The sequence below is a fragment of the Drosophila willistoni genome (assembly GCF_018902025.1).
Source record: "Drosophila willistoni isolate 14030-0811.24 chromosome 2R unlocalized genomic scaffold, UCI_dwil_1.1 Seg167, whole genome shotgun sequence".
NCBI classification, from domain to species: Eukaryota; Metazoa; Arthropoda; class Insecta; order Diptera; family Drosophilidae; genus Drosophila; species Drosophila willistoni.
The window spans coordinates 10,750,597-10,771,786 of NW_025814050.1; the positions used below are offsets into that span (position 1 = coordinate 10,750,597).

The following is a 21,190-nucleotide window of genomic DNA, read 5'->3' on the forward strand; positions in this document are numbered from 1 at the left end:
ATTTTACATTTAACGTCGGGGTCACCAAGTTAAATTTATGCTCTGTTGATTATCTACTTAGGATATTATAATGCAAGTACATGTCTCTAAAGTTGCTGGCAAATAAGGCAAACTTTTATGTGAAACTAACTAATTTTTCTATATTATTTAACTAATTTTAGGCATTAGAAATAGTTTAGAGTTACCTTCTAGTAACTTGTTAATAAACCTTTATTTAAAACTCATGATTGAAAGTAATTTTGTTTTTGATAATTCGCCATCATCATCTTAACAGTTCGTTATATCCTTGAGTCAATGAAAGAAGCGCTCAAAATGTTTCGTTTCAATGAAACGTGGTGGAATGTGAAACGAAATGAAACTCCACTGAAACTCGCGCCATGAACGCTCACGCTCACTCTAGCTCACACACACACACACTAATGGGAAGGCACTCACTCCATGGCAACAACACAACTGCAGGCCAACTGTCATCAAGATGGGAAAAACAAAATGACGAATTTATGAACTTGTTTGCACTCGCCAAACAGAGATAGCAGACACAACGCACTCAAACGGTTTTCACTCATTCCACTGACATATTGTCGTCTCGCTCTGACTCATGTGTATTGAGCGCACAGGGGTATATTGAGTCTATGAGTGTATGGGAATTTAGATGTAAATTCAAATTGGAATATGGGAATGAGTTATTCGCTGTCGCTGCCGCAGTCGCCGTGGACGTCGCTGCATTGGAATGTGGAAAGCGGTATGTGTTAGTGCTATCTCGCTTGCACGCTCATTTCTCATCGGTCATAATTGAAATTGGTCTGTCTCTTGCGGTTAACCGCCAAAAGTTTTGTTGGTGCTTTTGGGCTTGTGATTCTCAATTTGGCGCTTGGCGTAGTGCAACCGGACAGCCGGAATCGAGCGGAATCGTCGATGTGGTGGAGAACAGGAGAAAAAGTGCCTTAGGTGTTGAAAACTTTGTTGTAAGATCGTCAGCTGTGCGCTGCAAAGCTTTTGGTAGTTTTTTTTTTTGTTGTTTATAGGTCGAGGGGGCAGGCGAAAGGATTGGGGGAAACTGCGAATGCGTTTACATGGCAAAAAGTAAATCGAGCAGCCGTTCATTCAAATTCATTCAATGGTCAGCTGCGTGACTGTAAAGCGGTTTTCTCGGCTCGTCGCGATTACGAATACCCAAAATAAGAAAAACAAAAAAATACCCAACACCCAATATACACACATAGAATACCCATTTATAATAAGACTTTTAACCCGATCGAAAGTGTGAACGCTTGCTTTCCGTTTGTTTGAAAAATGATTTTATAATTTGTTGAATTTTTCAAATTAATTTATATGCATAGAAAAACCGAATATCTTCTAATAATAAATTAAGCGCAAAAATGCTTTTAAGCAATCAACCGGCGAATACAAAAAAGCCTCAACAACCGCCGCCTTCAACGCATCCGCATCCGCCGCAGAATTTTAAATCAAAGTTACATCAACAAATAGCTACAGCAGCAGCAGCAGCCGCCACAATAAACGTAGCCAACGGCCACCACCATCACAACAATAACAACAACAACAACAACACTCATAGCCACCACCATCATCATCTTCATCTGAATAATCATCACCATCATCAGCATAATATTTCCTTTGCCACGGATTTCTCAATTGCCGCGATTATGGCGCGGGGCGGAAACGCCTCAAGCAGCCGCGAACCATCGGAAAGGAGTTTGAGTGAGTAAAAGTAATTGTGGCCGACTATCAAAAGCTAAAAATACGAAACACCATACATATATTTTATTAGATTAATGCCCTAAGAATTTGCTTGCAAAAGCATTCCATTGGGTACAATTCCATTTTATTTTCTATTCATCACTGAGCTGAAAAATGACAAAGATTTTTAATTAACCATGTGAAGCGGTCATCAATCTTGAACTAGATATTTGCTTTAAGTTTCTAAGTTTATGAAACATTAAGAGACTCTTATTGATAGTTCAGTGATTTATATATACAAAACATAAAACTTGTTCAGCTTTTGAATCCTTATAAAAATGTATTTCATTTCTTGCTAACCTTTTGCTTTGCCCCAAAAAGCTTGCCAAATAAAGCATAACGCATACGCAAGGTGGGACAGCTAGAGTTAATTATTGATCAAATTGACAATAATTAAAATGGTAAATCTTGAAACAAGGAGTATTGTTATCATAACCGTATTTCTCAACGTAAGACTATTTCAGAAATTTGTTTAACCCCCAAAATGGTTTGCCTTAAAGGGAATACACATGTGTTTAAATTTCCAAAATATTGTTCATATGTATGTGCAAATTTTAGAAGCATGTATAGACCCAAATTTACTGTCTATTTTGATTTCTCACTTAGCAATTAGATATATCAACTTCCCGTTAACACTGTATATAATTATTTGAGCAGGTCAAAGCAAAAGTCCCATAAATATATTTATAATTACAAGAACATATTGTATATTCCAAAAAGGAATCGTTTACCATATATGACATTGATCAAATACCTGCTAGTGTTAGTTAAAATTGAATCTTTTCTATACTTATATCAACCTTCTGAATCGATTAAGAGATTTACAGGACTGTTTTTACTCAATAGACAGATTTCCTAACAACTTGAATACTTTAAAACGACAACAAAAAAAACAAGTAGGACCCAAACTTTTGTTGTTTCCTTTTCTTTGCATTTACGATTTTTGAGATCATTACGTTCGGCATAATGTTTGTATACATTACAGATCAGGAACAATTCAAAAATATAACTGATCTATCTATCAAATCGAATTTATCCTTGACACGTAGAAACAAACACATTGCTACTAACTTCAATTCAAGGATTCTTAAAATAATTAATTTTCTGCCTTTAGCTTCATAAAAATGGCTTAAAAATATTGGATTTTAACTAACAATAAGTTAAACAAAAAAAAAACAATTATTTAAAATGCATAAAGTAAATACTTTGTTTACGATAATTATTCAATAATAAAGAAATATAATTTGCATTGATTCAGCATTAGGCTTAATACTAATACCTTGATTGATTGTTGAAAAAACGTCGAAGAAATTAATTAATCAAAGTATTAAGCCATTCGTTGCATTTTTGAGAAACAGTTTGAAATTTTCAATTTATGTCTTTCATCTTTTTCTCGTTGGAATCCGGTTCTAGAATTGGATTTACTACGATTCATTTAAGATGTTGTTAAAATAAGAAAACATTTGTTGCCCAATTCTTTAAAAAAATTTTCAACACATAAATTTTCAAAATTAAAATAAAAATGTAGTTAAATTTTGAACCTTTTTGTATATTTAATATACTGCTATTGCTATATTACGACATCCTTTTGTCATAAATTCAATCAATATTTCAATTTAATATTTTCGTTCTGTTAATTTAGTTTTTGGCTTCTACAAATCAATTTTTCTAAACTTTGTTAAAGTTTTTTTCAAGAAAGTGTACAACTTTTTTCATTGTTGGTAATATGAATTGTTTTTTGGCAGATTTTAGTACCTTTTTGAATTTTATTTAATCAGTTTAATAATTATTGTGTTCTTGAAAAGATTTCTCTTATTTACTTTTTCTGTTGATACCAATATTCAGAACTCCATATGAAAGAAGGCTACTTTGAATTCCTCTAAATCCGACATACGGTCTGCACAAAAAAAAAACCTCTAAGGGATTTCAAAATAAACTTTGAGGAGCCTTATATTTTTGTTGAATGGTGACAAATACCAGGAAAAAGGGGGAATGAAATAATTCTAGCCAAATATCATATGCTAAAGACTCCACCAAATATTTTATATTTATCTCAAGTCTCCAAGTTCGAAAATGGACAAAATTATTCTAAAAATTTATTTAAAATTGTTGTCTAGTATTTTTCTACAAATAATTTAACCATGATAAAAAAAACAAACGTCGATAGCTTGTTTACCCCAATTTGGACCACTGTTCGACTTTTCGAAGAACAAGTTTTGTATGTTTTTAAAGATTATGTATTTATTTTATTTTATTTGACTATATTTCAATCAAAGCGAAGTATATAGTTAGTTCCACAAAAATTAATTAAACCTTCAAATCCATTTTTTGAAACAGTTTCATCCCAAACTAAGACAAGCAGAATGTTTTATTTAAAAAAAAAATCATATTGCAACTTAAAATCAGCCCGGTCCAAAAAGGGCTAAAGAAGTATACGTTTACAGCATGATTCATATAAATTTTTGTTCATAGCTTTACCAAGATAAAAAACTTTCCATTTAGCAAATGTTTTTAATACATAATGGGTAGGATAAGTGAGAGCTTAAAATAGATTCCTGTAGATGAAGACTATTTACTTTGGGTTAATTATTAAAACTTATTTAAAACTTCACCTTTTGAAATTGATTTCCAAACATATTTATGCATTTTTTTTTAAATATCAAAATTTGTTCATGTGCCCAACTACTGACTTCTTACTTAATCAATCCCTTTAAATAAGAGGAATGCAAATTTTAAGTATTAGATTTAGGATACTTTTATTTGATTTGCATTTGAATAATTGATTTAATTAAGTTATATATATGTATATAAAAATATTGAACTAATTCTACACTCGATCGATTCCCCTGGGCGTGTGTAAAAGTGTCGCAGCTGCATATAATATTCCTTATTTTGTTATTTTTTTGTTGTATTTTTATTCTATAAATCATGTATTGATGACAATGCAACGTTGATGACTTGATAATTGCGGCAAATGCGCGGCAATAAAATAATCAAAGCCTATGTGAATGCACTCTGGGCGTCAGGTGGCTGGGGCAAATGTGGGTTGAGGGGGAGGATATTGCATTGTTTAACATGACAGCTAAAATGCACACTTACACATGCATCTCACTCTCATGCATGTATGCAAAACTATTTAGATGCCATAATTGGGTAGAAACAGAAGCGCACACAGTTGCCGATGTATTCATTAGACTCTCCCTTTGCCCCCCACTTTGAGTCCCGTGGATAGTAATTGCAATTCATTTGGCGTCACAAATGCACACACACACACACACACACATACTGGCACACAAATTAACATATGAAATTGCATTTTGAACAAATAATTGAATTTTGTCGTATCTGTAAAATGCAATCAGTGCCCGCGATTCTCGATTGTGCCATATGTACATATACATATATGTAGAATTGTCCTCATCCTCATCCTCGAATTGGCATCGTCGTCATCGTCATCATCATCGGCATGCAACATGTTGCCAAAGAGTGAGAGGGTGCGAGGGCATCAGGCGCGGAATGACACTTTTTTTTGGATAATTACTATTATAGATAGTTTAAATTGTGCCTTCTGAATATTAACTCATTGTCAGTCAATCCGCTCCTGGTTGAAAATGTTAACAAGCCATTTTGATGTCTTTCTCTCTTTCTATAAATTTTTCTATATCTCTCTTCTTTTTCACTTCTCTTTGGCTACAGGTCCATTGTCTGTAGAGCGTTATTCGGCTCAGGATGGGGACGATGATGTTGACGTTGATGTGGTTGACTGCAGTGACTCTGAAACGCCGACGGCAGCAAATGCAACGGCAGCAGCAGCAGCATCTGCAACAGCGGCGGCAGCAGCAGCAGCAGCCCAGGCCCAGCAACATGCACGTCAAGCATTGCGTGTTGCACACCAGCAACAGCAACAACAACACCAACAACAACAACGTCAGCAGACTCATCACCATGCAACGCCAAACAAGCAACAACGCCAACATCACAATCATCATCACAACAACAACAACAACAACAACAGCAACAATAACAACAACCACAACAAATCAAGCAGCCATCGAGGGCGTGCCTCGGCCGCCACACCAAATGCTGCCGCCGCATCTGGATCAGGCACGCCCTCACCGCCCCCGCCAGCACACAGTCCATCAGCCGATGCAGATGCAGAACGCCTGTCGCCAGAGGAGCCTGCGCAGGTAACGAAACGCCACAAAGTTAGCATAAATCCAATACGCAAAATGCGTCTCACTTACCCAAAGAACAAAACAAAAAAAAAGAAAATGTTTCTCTTTGGGACTGCCATCGAACTAAGCAACATGTTGCCTCTTTTCCTTCTCGCCCCCTCGTCCTCGTCCTCGTGCTCGTTCTCCTTGTGGATGCGCCCCCTCATCTTCATTACAGCAGCCCACGCCCAAAATACTCGGCTCATGTAATTGCGATGATCTCATGCCAATCCAATGTCATCTGGAGACAAAGGAGCTGTGGGATAAATTTCATGAACTGGGCACCGAAATGATCATTACCAAATCGGGCAGGTGAGTCTCAAAAACCAATTTACTCTTACACGAAATACTAAACTCCTTAGATCTTGTAAGTGAATATGCCAAGAACCTAAACTTTTTCCAATGATCTATCTGGGTTTTTCGTCAAGATGTGACCAAGTCTAATCCATATTTATCTCTCATATTACTTACCATTAAGCCAAAATTATTCGAAATGTGTTTCCAGTATTTACAACACTTTTTGGTATTAAGGCTAAATTTTGAAAATGGATTTCCCAAAAATAAAAGAAGACAAAATTCGTAGACCTTAAAATGGTTGTCTTTTACCATTTTTCGAAATACCATTATTCTGTTTAAAAACTGGTTTTATCCTGGATAATATCATAATATCTCTAATGGTTTATTATCCACAAACAAAAATCCACTGTCTATATGTGGAAAAATTCGCTTCAGTTAATAATTGTCTTATAATATCATATTAAGTTACTATGTACCTAACTTTGGCCAGAAGCCCAAGGGATACTTTCCATTATACACAATTTTCCATATTCATTTCACTTATTTTGCCAAACTTTCATTAAAATCAATTACCTAGCCTTTATGTGCATTTTGCCAACGGCATTCATAATCATAATGCCGCCCCTATCAATCGGCACCCATCGAGACTTAACTCACGAAAGTCCTCACAAACCGAAAAAAAAACACTTACAATCAATAAAACTTTAATACGCCTTTCACCCATGAAATGGCCAACTCCTTGCGCTGCCAGGTCTGGCCATAAACTCCAACTTAAGTGCAAAATATCAACAACTTTTTGGTTAGTAGTTTCTCATTACGTTTCGGTTACAATGTCCCCCAGGTCCCCCCCTACCACCGTAGTGCTGTCCAACGAAAATTTTGATTGACAAGGCATCGAAATAATTTGCCGTCGATTTTCGATTAGCAAAAAAAGGAAACCAAAAAAAAAAAACTCAAGAAGGTAGCTCGTTTGAGAGTTCAAGTTGAAATTGGAGTTTCGATTCTCTTGTCAGCTGTTTTGGGTACTAAAAAAAGAAACTTAAAAGCTTCGAAATCGAGCCTAAACGACTTTTCATTCGCAAATCAACAAAGTTGAGAGTAAAGAAAGAAAAAAAACAGAAAAAAATTAAATGATTGCCTGACGATATTTTCAAATTTCGTGCGAATGTCGTGTAAAATGGTGAAATGTGAATGGCAAAAAACTAAGAAAAAGAATGAAACATGCATGAAACATAAATTTCGCCTAAATATTGTTGTTGTAGTCTCACAAGTTCTGTGTGTGTTCTCCTTACATTTATACTGATAACATGCGAAATTCGCATTAGTCGCTAGGTGGTAGTTAGTTGCTTAGTTTTTGTTACTTTTTTTTTTTGGTGTATAGGGTACAACAGATTATTTTAGGCCGTCGGACATTGGAAATGAAGTGTTAAATCAGAAGTATGAAATTGGGTTTTAGAAGCTCTTTAATCATTAATTAAACATTAGTTAGGCTTAGAGTATATTTAGAGTTCAAAATAGACTAACAAGGGTTTGAATACTGTTAAAAGTTATTTGCAAATTCTATTGGTATAAGTATTTTAGTAAACTATTAAGTGGATTATTAAACTATTTAATCAAGAGTTACAAAATATAAATCACTGACAAGATGCAAATTTTCTATAACTACTTATTTGTTGGATGTTGCAGAAAAATTCCATTATTTTTCATGACTATTAAGTGGATGTTAATTTTCCATAACTATTAAGTGTATGTTAAGGAAAATTAATAAGATGGAAATTTTTCAAAACTATTAAGTGGATGATAAGCAAAATGCCTTTCTTATTAAAGGTTTATAATCTGCATCTCTTGATTAAAGTTTGTTTTTCTAAAAATGACAAATGACATAATGGACTTTAGGCTAAAAAAATCTCTTAGTGTATCCAAAAATTATCGAATATATCCATTAAGTGTCGTAGTTTATATCTCATTATTTCATAATCGATTATATCACACTTTGGTATTATCTTAAAATTACATAATTCCAGAATGAATCATCGAAAAACTTTTTCGTGAGCGAAGGAAATTTTCTTGGTTTCCTTTTAAACTTATAAAATGTCGTCATTTACGATGGGTTTTCCCCTAAAATTAAAGATTTAACCTCCCAAAATCTACACATAGATCCACTATTAAATGGATATAAGAAATGGAATGCTTAGAGAACCAAAAAATAATGTCCTTTCTTCATTCTCTTGCCACTGGGTATCAAATAGTCGAGCTTTTAATGAGCAAGTTAAATAACTTTTTTGTCTGTTTCGCTTGGCAACTTTTGTTTGTTTGGTCTTAGTGTGCGTTTGCTATATGTGTGTGGTCTTTGTGTGTGTTTTTTTTTTTTTTTTGTTGGATTGTTGTTAACCCTTTGAGGCCGTCAACAGTCGGAGTCGCCCCCAAAATACCGGAATCCCCACCATCGCCGATCGGTCCTAGTTGTGCGCATTTACGACACATTAACAAATTTACTCCTTTCATTCCTTTTTTTTTGTTTTTTGCCGGGTCCACACGGGTATAAATTGCAATGTAATAGCTGCCGATTGTCGCGCTAACAACACATTTGCATGTCCTTTGGCTTTTGGGGAAACATGCCGCGTTTTTGTTGTTGTTGCTTAGTTCTGTTTATTTGTTGTTTCTTTGTGTAGGTTTTTAGTTCTTTTTGGTAACTCCTGCTGTTTCTGCCCTGTAATTAGTCAGAAGGATACCGATGCCGATGTCCTGACACTTACTGGGGGGGCCTTATTTACATTTGTGCGGGTTCTAGATATACATTCAAAACGAAATGTATAGTTATGTGTGTGTGTGTGTGTGTATAAATATCAGGTATTCAGTTTTATGGCATGCAATGGCCAATGCAAAAAGTATACCCATTCCGTTTGTGCCTCTGTTTTTATTTTGTTTTATTTCTTTGATATTCATCTATGTCAGCACGTCGTTTGGGAGCTGAACACCGACTGCAAAGGAATATTGGGAAAAAGGGGGGGTTGGGAGGGGCCAAAGGGAACAACATGGCTTTGCGTTTCACATGGCATCGCTGCATATTTCTGTTTGCTTCGGCGATAACTCTTTCAATTCGTCAAATATATGGTTAGAATGATATATGTACAGAGTTTATTGTACTACTAATTAGTCACTTCACTCCTCTAACATTTGCTACTTCTACTTTTTTACGATCTGTACTATTTGTTATACAATTTTCATTGAACAGTAGAGGATTTGGTCTTATTTGGAGGTTACAAAATGAATCAAAAATGGTTGAGGGAACCTAATATATTAATACACTAATTGGCGGGTCGGTTTTTAATATAATTATCAAAAAACTAAAAGACTCTTCGAATTTTAACAAACTCTGGGCTACAGATCAATCAATCTTCAAGCAATCTTGCTTCTGAAACTTCGAATACATTGTAATATTGTTTTTTAAAATGCATCTTGTTCATATTAAAAGGAAAAGGTCGCGATGACTTAAACAGAATATTTTCATTTAAATGTAAAGATCTAAAAAACAAATCAAAAATCTTGAATAAGAGAGTTTTTCCAATAAATGCAAAATTAGTGAAGAGTTTCATGCAAAATATACCTATATTTCGATATAAATTTGTGATGTTTGTAATCGCATAATGTACAATGATTATGTAAAATATTATTAATCAAGGCCAAAATAGTCTGAAATCCGTTTTACTTGCAAGAATGCATTTTTGGTCAGATTAGAATTGGGCACTCTTCTGGGTCAATCAACGGCCAAATATAATTTATCGACAGCTAAAACTTTTATTTAAAATACTTAAGTTGCTTGATGCAGATCAGAAATCAAAGTTATTGACTGTGTTTCTAGGACAGTTTGAATATCCTGTAATGGGTTTTCATAACGACCTGGGAGCTTTGAATGTTGATTATGAAGATATTCTTGGAAATAAATACCTCGATGTTATTAATTCTTAACAATTCATTGGAGATAGAAGGCTAAGGAAGGCTAAATCTAGGCTAGATTTAGACAGCCCGTTCGGTGTTAAGAATTAATAGACCAAGAATTCCATAAAGTTTTTTAAAGAGGATGAACTCTTTTTTTTAACAATTTATTTTCGTTTCATTTAGATGCAATCCTCAACTTTTAGTGCTGAATTTGTGAGTTATTTAGTTAATTCTTATGATGATAGAACTTGGTGGTTCTTAAAATAGTTATAGTTCTTGAACTGTCTTTTGAATATATTTCCTTAAAAGATTAAATCTTTCTTTTATTGAAAGAAAATACGTTAATATCGTTTATTGGATTATTATTTGTCTGTGTCAATAATTACATTGCAAGTAAAGAGTTCAAGCTATAAAAGCATTTGGTAATTAAACATTTAGCGATACAGATACACCTGTATAGGTATGTATATTTAGTTATTCTTTTTTCCAAACCCAAATTATATAAAATTTTTACTTTATTGTTTTTTTTTTGTGGACAAATTCCAAAGCATTTGAAGCAGTTTAAAGAGATCACTTCATCCAGAAAATGAAAAGACTATACATCTAACAAATGTACAAAACTCTTTTTTAATAAATAGTTAAAAATTATTTAAAGTACTTGGAATTAGTAGGCATCACCTGCTATAAAATTTTAATAAGTTTTTCACATGTTTTTTGATAGCTTTTAGTCCCTAAATTCTAGAATCCGCCACTGACTATTTGCCATTCCATTCACAAGCCTAAATCAGTTTTGTGTGTATCTAGATAATTACTTTGAAATGTTTTAGTTTTTGTTTTTGTTCTTATTTTTTACAACAACGACAAAAAAAAAATGGTGAATGGGCGTGTGTTTACGGCATTTGCCATGACTAATTATTTAGACGGACATATGTAACTTAACTGTTATTGCCGAGTACGTTAGTAAATCAGGAAAAAAAATTGTTTGTGTTTTTTAAGTCGTTGCAACTAGCAGACGACGAATCACAGTTGCATGCAACAATTATCACCATTGTAGGAAACATTTAACGTGTTCTTCTTATCCGACATCATCTAATACACAATGCATTCATCTAAAGTTCTTTGAAATTCACTCGAGCTTGACTTGTCTCCGGTGCGGAGTCCACAGACACAGGAAGAGCCAAGCCAAGAGGAAAGCCAAAAAAATAACAAAAATTAATATAATTCTGGTTCTTCTTCTTCTTCTACTACTTTGGAGCAATTTATTCCGCTCGATTGTTAACACTTTCGTTTGGCTCGCTGGTCAGCTTTTGATAGCTTGCTAATGTGTCCATAAATGTGTGAAAAGCAAGGCATTCACACTCACACACTTGCACACACTCATACACACCCAGTTAGTTGCCACGCCCTGGGTTTAGCCTGCCTAATACGCCTTTTTCATAGGTTTTCTTTTTCGTTGTTTTCTTTCATTCGAGGCGGAAATGCCGTAAATCATATTCCAACATTTACATACATTTTATGAGCAAAGTCAGCAAACGGCAGCCGCAGGGCATGTATTACTATATATGTATATATATTCTATATATATATGTATATAAACACCCCCGCCCGGGGGTCCACCCTCCTGCTTGTGGGGTGGGTGGGGGTGTTTGGTCATCAGCTCAGGGAGTCGCGCAGTTTTTCTTACATTTTACTATGCTACTCCAAGTGTAGATTTTATGTATTTGTTTATGGGAAAATTAGGGAAATGGCTTTTACTCATTTTTACTATGGTCAAAATGGAAATAGAATGAGAAAGAGGGCGCGGAAGTTGGTTGTGGCTGGAGGGGGCGGGCGGTTGGCTTAGGTGCCAAAGGTTACAATTATGAAGTTTACACACCATTTGCCATGGGATTGAAAGAAGCAAAAAAAAAAGCGACCACTTTCTGGGGTTGGACTGTGGCTATTCAATTAGTTGGTTTCTGTTTCTTTTTTCATACTGCTCGAAACATATGAGCCGCAGCACATCCACACAATTCATTATCAACACCTTTGTTCCAGCAAATTAAGCCTCGGGTCTAAATTAATAATATGCAAATTAGTCTAGCGACTAAGAAAAAAGTAAAAGCAACCCCTCAACGAAATATTTTTGATCTTATCATCAAATAACTAAAGACTAGGCCAAGTCTCGTCTCTCTCTTCGTCTGCCTTTATTATTAGTTGATTAATTCATAATTTGGTTCACATTTTGGGTACCTTTCCATGGGAGATTAACTTGTTTCCATTGTTGTCCTTCGAAAATGATAAATGTATTTAGTCCGACTGCAGCTGCCGCCGCCCCCCTCTTTGAAATAAAGTTGTAAGAGACTCCAAAATAATATTGAAATAATATTAATCATTTTCATTTTGTTGCTGGCATGAAAATTGCAATTACCACGCACCTCGATTCGAGGGCACTACTGAAACGGCAGGACCTTGTCTAATATCCGTGAAGAGTTGTCGCAAAATATTGACAAAACATTTGCTGCAGTGAATTTTAAAATTCCGCCTGCTGTTTGGGATTTCTTTTTTTCTTTTTGCTTCTTTTGGGCAATTAGCCCGCCTGTGACTTTGGGCCATTGTCTGTGAAACCAACTGTCAACCGCTGGACTCTAAAACCGCTGACAGCGTGACAAAATCACAAACCACGTGATATTTTATCATCTCAATGACCGCAGCCAAACAAATAAACAAACGAAATACACAGACACAAACAACAATACATATCAACGGCAACTCAAAAGAGACAAGTCTCTCTCTTACTGCCAACAGGTAAAGACCATGTATGTGACTCCTTTTTATCTCTCTGTTCTCTCTTGTCCTGTTTTTGTGTGGCTATAAATCATCTCGTTGTGCCAGACTTGTGTGTGAATATGTGTTGCAAGTTCCTCTCAAATTGGTTGCAATCGTCTTCTCTTCTTTTTTTTTCACAGTTCTGGTCCAAAATTATTTATCATGCCTTCGTTTTGATGTGGCCTACGCATGCGCATTTGCATGTTTTGCCAACATTTTCATGGCGGCGCTTCTACCAAATATTTCATGTTAGAAAAGGGTTTCGAAACTGACTCACATTTTCAGGTGTGAACAGAAACTTGCTGAGAACTTTGTACAAAATATTAAAGTTGAAAAAACTCAGACTAAATGACAGTTGTACGGAAAAATACAATTTTGTATACAAAATACAAAAATAAAACCAGTTGCGAATTGTAACTGAATGAAGCGAACATGAAAATGAAAATAACCTTAAGCCTGCTCACTCAAAAGATTGATAAAAAATAGGTCGCTAAAGTAAATATCATTTACAATTCTGCAATATTTTAAAACTTAATCAACACAAAAATCGATTAAAGAATTCACAAGATAGAAAATTAAGTTCCAAGGCTTTTACATATTAGAAACATGTTAGACTAAGAAAATAAAGATGATATTTAGGTTTATTTTTCGAGTCTCTTGACTAAATCAAATGAATTTTACACATTCTAACAATAAATGTTAAAAGCCTATACAACAAATGAACAATTTAACTTTGATTTCTTTTTGTTTTAAATATTATAGTAGCTAAGCCGATACAATAGTCCGATCTATTAAACTTTTCTACCCAAACGAATGCATCAAAACGACAATATCCTATTAATAAATCTCATTTATGATGAAAAATGTTGTAGTCACATAGCAAATCAACTACAATTACTAGAACAATAACTATAATGGCGACACACCTAATGTCAGCATTATATTCTAGTCATGTTCATAAAAAAAAGAAGAAATATATAATAAAAACGAAAAACGAACCATAAGACAAATGACGAAAACTGGGCTGGGTCATTAGCGTCATTTACACTTACCTTCGAACGTAAAAAGTAACAACAATAATAAAGGAGAAAGAGAGAATAAAGCACTAACTAACACATTAGTTCTTGTAGTTGCCAAGTATATTACACTAAGGCCATAACTGGGACTGCGACATTGTCGCGGAAATGTGTCAAAAACGTGCTAAAAGTCATAAAATTAAATATGCGTCTTATTTACATAGAAATTCGCTGTCCCGCTCTTGCTCATACACTGCCATTCTGTGTCCCTTTCTCTCTATTAATTTCAATGGTGGGCAATAAAAAATAGTGTATAATATTTTGTTACCTTTTCCTGGTTTTTATTTTTAGTAGCCTGCCTTTAGGCGCAAATTCCCTGCTGGGCATTCACCTCTTGCAGGATTAATAAATAAGCAAAATTGTCGCAAAATCTAATGAAATGTTTTGCTTCTTCCAGACGAATGTTTCCAACGGTGCGTGTAAGTTTCTCAGGTCCATTACGTCAGATACAACCGCCGGATCGTTATGCCGTATTGTTGGACATTGTTCCGCTGGACTCAAGACGTTATCGTTATGCATATCATCGCAGTTCGTGGCTGGTGGCGGGCAAGGCGGATCCACCACCGCCGGCACGTATTTATGCACATCCTGATAGTCCTATAAGTCCGGAGGCATTGCGCAAACAAGTCGTGTCCTTCGAGAAGGTGAAGTTGACAAATAACGAAATGGACAAAAGTGGACAGGTGAGTTCAGCGTAGAAAACTTTAGAAGTTTAAGTAAAATCATAAGGACATAAACCATAAATTTGTTATACAAACCTTTTAAAAATGAAAAGACCAAATCAAATTCGATTTCATATAATATTTGTGCTCCAAAAAAAAAAAGCTGAGATACATTTGTATCTTTAGGTAAAAAGAAAAAGAGAGAGAGAGACAGCTAAGAACAGATGAAAATTTTTTGCTTTTGAATTCATTTATGAATAATTCAAGTGAAGGCAAACACACATAAACTGGCTGCTGGCATTGTCTACACATACATACACACACACTAGGTCCTAGCCAGGATTGCCAGCCCACACACACACACACTCACACAGACACACTCATGGAACCGCCATATGCAAATAACTTTGCGCGCGCACGAAAATGAATGAAAATTGTTGGCAATTTGGTGGCAAATGCAGAGAGCATAAGAAAAAAGGAGAAAAGACCAAGAAGACACACACACACTCACATACATGTACATGTATTATATGCCTTGGCCCAAAAAGTGGCGACGCTCTGTTTACGAGCCCGCTACCGTTTTTATCACCATCATAAAGGATGTGACTGTTGTGTGGATTGGAGCATAAGGATGTTGGAGGAGAGTAGTCATCGTCCATGTAAACCATGTTCTAGAACCGTCAAAACAAACATCGACTACTTTTTATTGTTGTGCATTTTTTATAAGGCTCTAAGAAGAAAAACAACATAATCATTTTTTTTGCTCTCTCTACTCTTGTTATTTTACAGGTCGTGCTAAATTCCATGCATCGATATCAGCCACGCATTCATTTGGTGCGTTTAAGCCATGGCCAGAGTATACCCAACAATCCCAAGGAGCTGCAGGATATGGATCATAAAACCTATGTATTCCCAGAGACTATATTCACAGCCGTGACGGCATATCAGAATCAATTGATTACCAAATTGAAAATCGATTCGAATCCGTTTGCCAAAGGATTTCGCGATTCGTCGCGACTGACTGACTTTGATAGGTGAGTTTTTAGTGCTCGCCGGTTTAAGTCTTTGCTGACTTTGCTGGCTTCTTCTAGTGCGAAAAGTAGTTGCCATTGCCTTTTCTTTTGGTTTTTTTTATTAGGCCCTACTGATTTATGACCCCTCTACACCCCATAGGCTAGGCAAGTCATTTACGATGGGCTGTTGAGCCGTAAAACCATACAGTAGCTCAAGTTGCTGCTGATTAGCGAAAACGTGTGAAAGTGCTTTTTCTGTGTATCGTATGACGGGGTGGGGGTGGGGGAGGAAAGTCACAAAAAAGATTTCCAATTACTTAACAAGGGACAAGTGATATAAAATAATATAGGAAGCTGTTCCAATTTTTATGACCTATCTATGTATATAGATAGGTATATATATATAGGGCAAAGCATAGTTGTCTTTTGTCTGCTTCCATTCTCTACGCCTCTGGCTCTATTTTAGTCACAGGATCATGCGTTCAGTAGGGCTTGTTTTTTCTTTTGTTTTTGGACAGCAATTTCCAAAGTGTTGCAAGGCGTTCGGCAACTATTAAGACAGCAAAAAAAAAAAAAAGACGCAACACAGAGACGTAGCAGAAGCCAACAGTAACAGCAGCAACAGCAACATACAACAACAACAGCAACAACAACAACAAGAGCATTGATGTTGTAGCCGGCACGGCGGCGGCTTAAGTGGCGTAAATTACAGATCGGCGCTTTTAACTTTGAAGCGGATTCGTACATGAAATGAAAACACGAAAATAATGAGTGAATGTGGCTTCAGTTGCTGTTGTTGTTGTAGTTGTTGTTGTTGCTGTTGTTCCTGTTGTTTAGTGTCGGCAATTGGCAGTTACTTTCGACGTAATTATGTTATTGCTGTTGGGAGTTGATGGCCAAAGCCAAAAGCAACCAGTTACTCATCCTCACCTTGTTCTCTGTTCTCTTCTGTTCTGTTCTCTTCTCATCTGTGCCCCCATCTACACTCTTTAGAGATCCCATGGATGCATTCTTCTTCGATCAGCATATGCGCACAGCCCCATTGCGCTTTTTTCCGGATCCGTTGATGTCACAGCTAACGCCACAAGAGGCGGATGCCGCTTCCTTGGCCCTGCTGGAAAAGGCCCGTCAGCATTTACAAATGTTCGGACGATCGCCGTACACAGAAATGCTATTGCCTCATCTCTATCAACGTTCTGCCCCACCACCACCGCCACCGCCAGGCCCACATCTGAGTGCATTTCAGCTGGGCATGTGGCAACAACAATGGCCCCAGTTGACTGCCGGTTTCCTGGCCAGCGCCAATCAGCAGGCTGCATTTGCCGCAGCAGCAGCCGCCGCAGTAGGCGCCAGCCGTACTCCTCCTCCGCCACCATTAGCAACAGCACTGACAGCGGCACCCCCTGCCCCGGCAACGCCCACATCATCATGCGGCTCGGCCTCACCAGATTTGCGTGTGAAAACCCAGCTGGGCCATTACCCACAGCGTTTCAGTCCGTATCAGGTGCCTCAGCATCCTCAGACCTCCTCGCCCCCAGCGTCGACGCGGGCAGAGAGTCCCTAAATGAGGAGACCCAAAAAGAAATATCCTTAAAACATCCTAAAGTGAAATGTATGTGCAATGTTGTTGAAATCATATTATTTTCTATTGTAAATAACTCAACATTTTAAGCAGCGACATTCAAGAAGAGAATGTGTTGTTGCATGTGATGCGATTAGAAATCTTCAAACAAAAAACAAAACAAAAATTAAAAAACAAACGCTTTTCCAACTCTCTAAAAAATGCAAAGATCAAAATGACCCGAGATTAATTAATTTCAAAATAAAACCAAAATTTGCAGTTTCTTCTTGATTAATACCAAATTACAAGACTTTCTTGTGAAGACAAGAATTCTATCCATCATAACAAATCTTTGTGCGACAATCTAAACAGCTAAAAAGGATATAAGCCAAGTTATTAGACAAGTCAAAGTCTATCTTGACAAAAAAAAAATCAGGATTTATATTATTAGCAGGCTTTGCTAAAGACTTTCTTTATATACATATAATTTAATCTTAAAATGCATCAGTCATACATAAATTTTTTTCCATTCCCAATCTTCAAAGATTTTGATTTTGTTGATCGAACCAAAAAAACTTGCATTTTTAGTTGAGTTGGAAATGATGTCTTTACCTCTATTGTATGATTATTAATTTTAGACTTGTAACAGTATTAGTTATTAGTTAATTGAATTAGATTATAGCCTTATTATAAACTTTTATTGCTAAAACATTTATGCAATTTTTTTTATGTTGTTTCTCTATGTCTGTGTTCCTAACCGAATAAAAAAAAAACGTTTATTGTGCAAATTTTTCCAAAGCTGAACTTAAAATTTAGACACTTAAATTAGTCCCGCCTACACACCACCACACACACACACACACACACACACACTCCCCCAGCTCCCAAAGTATTGTAACAACCTATGAATTAAAATTTATTGAAATTATGTGCAAAAATAATAAAAACAAAAAAAAAAGGAAAAGAAACAAAAAAAAAAGATCTGTATGAAAATGAAATAAACCATTTATAACAAAAAAAAAAAAAGAAATGCAAAAATCTAATCATTATTTACATGCAATTGTTAGACAATAAATGTTGTAAAATATCTGGCAATTAATAACAAGAGGGAGGCAAGAGGCGAAGGAGACGCAGCTGGGAAGAGGGAGGGAAAGAGGGAGAGCTAGGAGCTGAAGCACGTGATGCGCAGTCGCGCGTGGTTACGATGCCACTGACATTTATGCCAAGCAATGAAATATAATTTATAGAATTTTGTGCTCTTTATGAAAGACTAATTAATTACTCTACACCGTGTTTAGTGCATCGCACCGCAACTTTTTGGGCCGACCAAGGCAGGCCTCGTCTGTCTCGCTCATACGTTTATTTCAAATTCGTTTCCATTGCACTTTTCCAGTTGGCATTCAATGGCAAAGTGGTGCAGAAGGAGGGGGGACCTTTCTAAAAAAATAAAAGGGTTGCATGCAGCCATCAACAATGGATGGATGCAGCAGCGGGGCACATTCGTTTGTTGAGTGGGTGGAGTGGAAGCAAGCTGCAGTTGCACGCGACATGCGTCATCAATTTCTAATGATGTATATCTACTTCACAGACATTTGTTATTAATTTTTTGTTGCCTCTTGTTATTGCTGTTATTGTTTTTTTTATGATTACTATTGTTGTTCAGACATTGGCAATTAATGGTGGCAGGTTTTTTAAAAATGGTTTCCCCATCACTAAGACTAAAAGTATGTAGTTAAATTTTTTTAAGAGACAACTACGATTACTTGTTAAACCGTTTTCAAATTGTTTTTCAATTGCAGTCGATTAATATGTTAATGAAGGGATATGCTAATCTAGCTAATGGACATTCGATTAATGGTTTAACCTTTTCACTTTGATTAGTTACATTCAAATGAAAAGGTTCTGTTAAATTGCAATTTGTAATGTTTGTCAAATGAATTTTGTTACATGAAAACATGTTATGAAAACGATTTTTATAATTAAAAGGTATATTTTCAATATACAAAAGTTTAGAAATTTATAAGTTTTTATATATCGAAATAGACAAATAGACAAGGTTTGATTTAAATTTCAAATGGGTCGTAATCTGAACATGTATAAACTATATTTTTTTGTGGCAAATTGGAAAACAAGTAAGTATTTAATTTAAGAAAAAAAAGAAAATGTATTTTAAATAAAATTATAGTAAAATAAAAAGCACATCACCGAATTCAATCACTGAATACATAAGGATAAGTATATTCAAATTCCGATTTCAAGTGTGATTCAAAAGTTTTTCATTACAATATTGAGATAAGTATTTAAGCAAACCATTTCCAGCTGTGTCATACTATAATAAGTACTTGATAAGTAATTAGAAAAGAAAAGATACACACCCTTTAAATATTTTTTCAATACCGCATATTTTTATACTATATACTTTGTCTTTGAAAATATTTTTTTTAGTTTCTGTCTAAAAAGCAATAGATACATACATAGAAAACGTTTAGTTTTTCACCGAAAGTTCTATTCAAGAAAGTTTCAGCAAATTTATGATAATTTATCATTATCATAGTTCTAAAGCTGCTGATGTTCTAAATACGATGCCATATAAGTTGAACCTAATACATACAGAGGCTTTAGATTAGATTAAACTGCCAATTAAAATTCAAAAAAATCTTAAATTTCATTGTAAAAAGTACTATAAATATATCAACACAGAATGTGGACTCTATAATTATTTGCAGTACATAAGAAAGGTCATGTTTTATTAACCCATATTTTTACCAAAGGGTTTTAAAGTATTTTATATTAAAACTAATCAACGGGTGTATATAATTAAAACCAGCATCTACTAATAAGGCTTAAAATTGCTTTCTAAAGTATGAATTGAACTAAATTTCATTGTTAATACATTACAAACATTTATTGTTTATCAAACAGAAATATTTATTCAAGATTTGTTTGTTGTTTCAACTAAAAAGAATTAAAAATTTTACTTAATTTCAGTTTCAAATTTTACAGCAAAACGTTAGTAATATAACACATATATACTTATTTAAGTTTAACTTCTTTTTTGTTTTCAATTTCATTGTCTCACACGTTTAGGGCTCACACACTGTCAATCATGGCTAATTACATGCCGCATACTCGTCGTTCATTCACTCACTCATGGAGATATCACAACAAGAGTCCGGACGGAGCCCTCAAAACACTTAATAACTTAATTTTTATGCCCATGGGCCACGCGGCACAGCCATATACTCAAATAGGCTGGTCATAGACCATAGACTGTGATAGATAGATTGGGAGAGTGTTTGGGAGGGGGGAGAAATGGTGTGGGGTGGACAGTGTTTCAGCATTTAAATATATATGGCTTATATAAAAGGGCCAGAAGGTTTACCTAACCGATAACTAACTTATAATTATACACTTGAAACTTACAATTAAAAATTCGTTTTGACCAACAAGCAAAACTTTGTTTCTTTTTTGTTTTTGTTGAGCCACTTTCAAAAATGTCTTAATTAACATTCTGTGTTACCATATTGACTGAGAAAAGGGAACTAACCTCATACTCTTATGCCACATGTGTTGTTAACAAAAAAAAAAACTCTGAGAAAGTGTCAGGTTGTCATAAAACTTGAATGAATTTACATGAAACGAGTAAATAGTAGGCCAAGGTAAGGAATGAGAAAATCACAGTTTAATTTCAATTATTTATTTACAAAACAATCCGTATCTATAGATATTTCCATTAGTTCTCATTTACAAAGCGTTAAAAATTCCCTAAAAACCATCAGACCACAAAAACAACAAAAAAATACATCTAATGCTTGCCCCTTGTCTCAATTATATGGAGAGTATCCTGCAATTTTCTCACTCA

General features: G+C 35.2%; 1 protein-coding gene across 2 annotated transcripts; it reads left to right on the plus strand.

Moving 5' to 3' along the window:
• Positions 1-1,314: 1,314 nt before the first annotated feature.
• LOC6642077 (T-box protein H15) lies at positions 1,315-17,830 on the plus strand. 2 transcript variants are annotated; one of them, XM_002064684.3, is made up of 6 exons: positions 1,315-1,719; positions 5,455-5,945; positions 6,151-6,284; positions 14,490-14,775; positions 15,544-15,788; positions 16,761-17,830. In XM_002064684.3, exons 1-6 carry the CDS (start codon positions 1,380-1,382, stop codon positions 17,329-17,331), a joined length of 2,067 nt encoding a protein of 688 aa, XP_002064720.2. In that variant the 5' UTR covers positions 1,315-1,379; the 3' UTR covers positions 17,332-17,830. The 2 variants fall into 2 exon arrangements, with proteins under 2 accessions (XP_002064720.2, XP_023031678.2); XM_023175910.2 differs by having other exon boundaries at positions 6,154-6,284.
• Positions 17,831-21,190: the final 3,360 nt, after the last annotated feature.

Bases quoted from the DNA above. Each gene is read 5' to 3' on its own strand.
- LOC6642077 (XM_002064684.3), top strand. From the start codon at position 1,380: ATGCTTTTAAGCAATCAACCGGCGAATACAAAAAAGCCTCAACAACCG. The intron at 6,285-14,489 runs GTGAGTCTCAAA...TGCTTCTTCCAG, and splicing joins ATCATTACCAAATCGGGCAG to ACGAATGTTTCCAACGGTGC. The intron at 14,776-15,543 runs GTGAGTTCAGCG...GTTATTTTACAG, and splicing joins AAATGGACAAAAGTGGACAG to GTCGTGCTAAATTCCATGCA.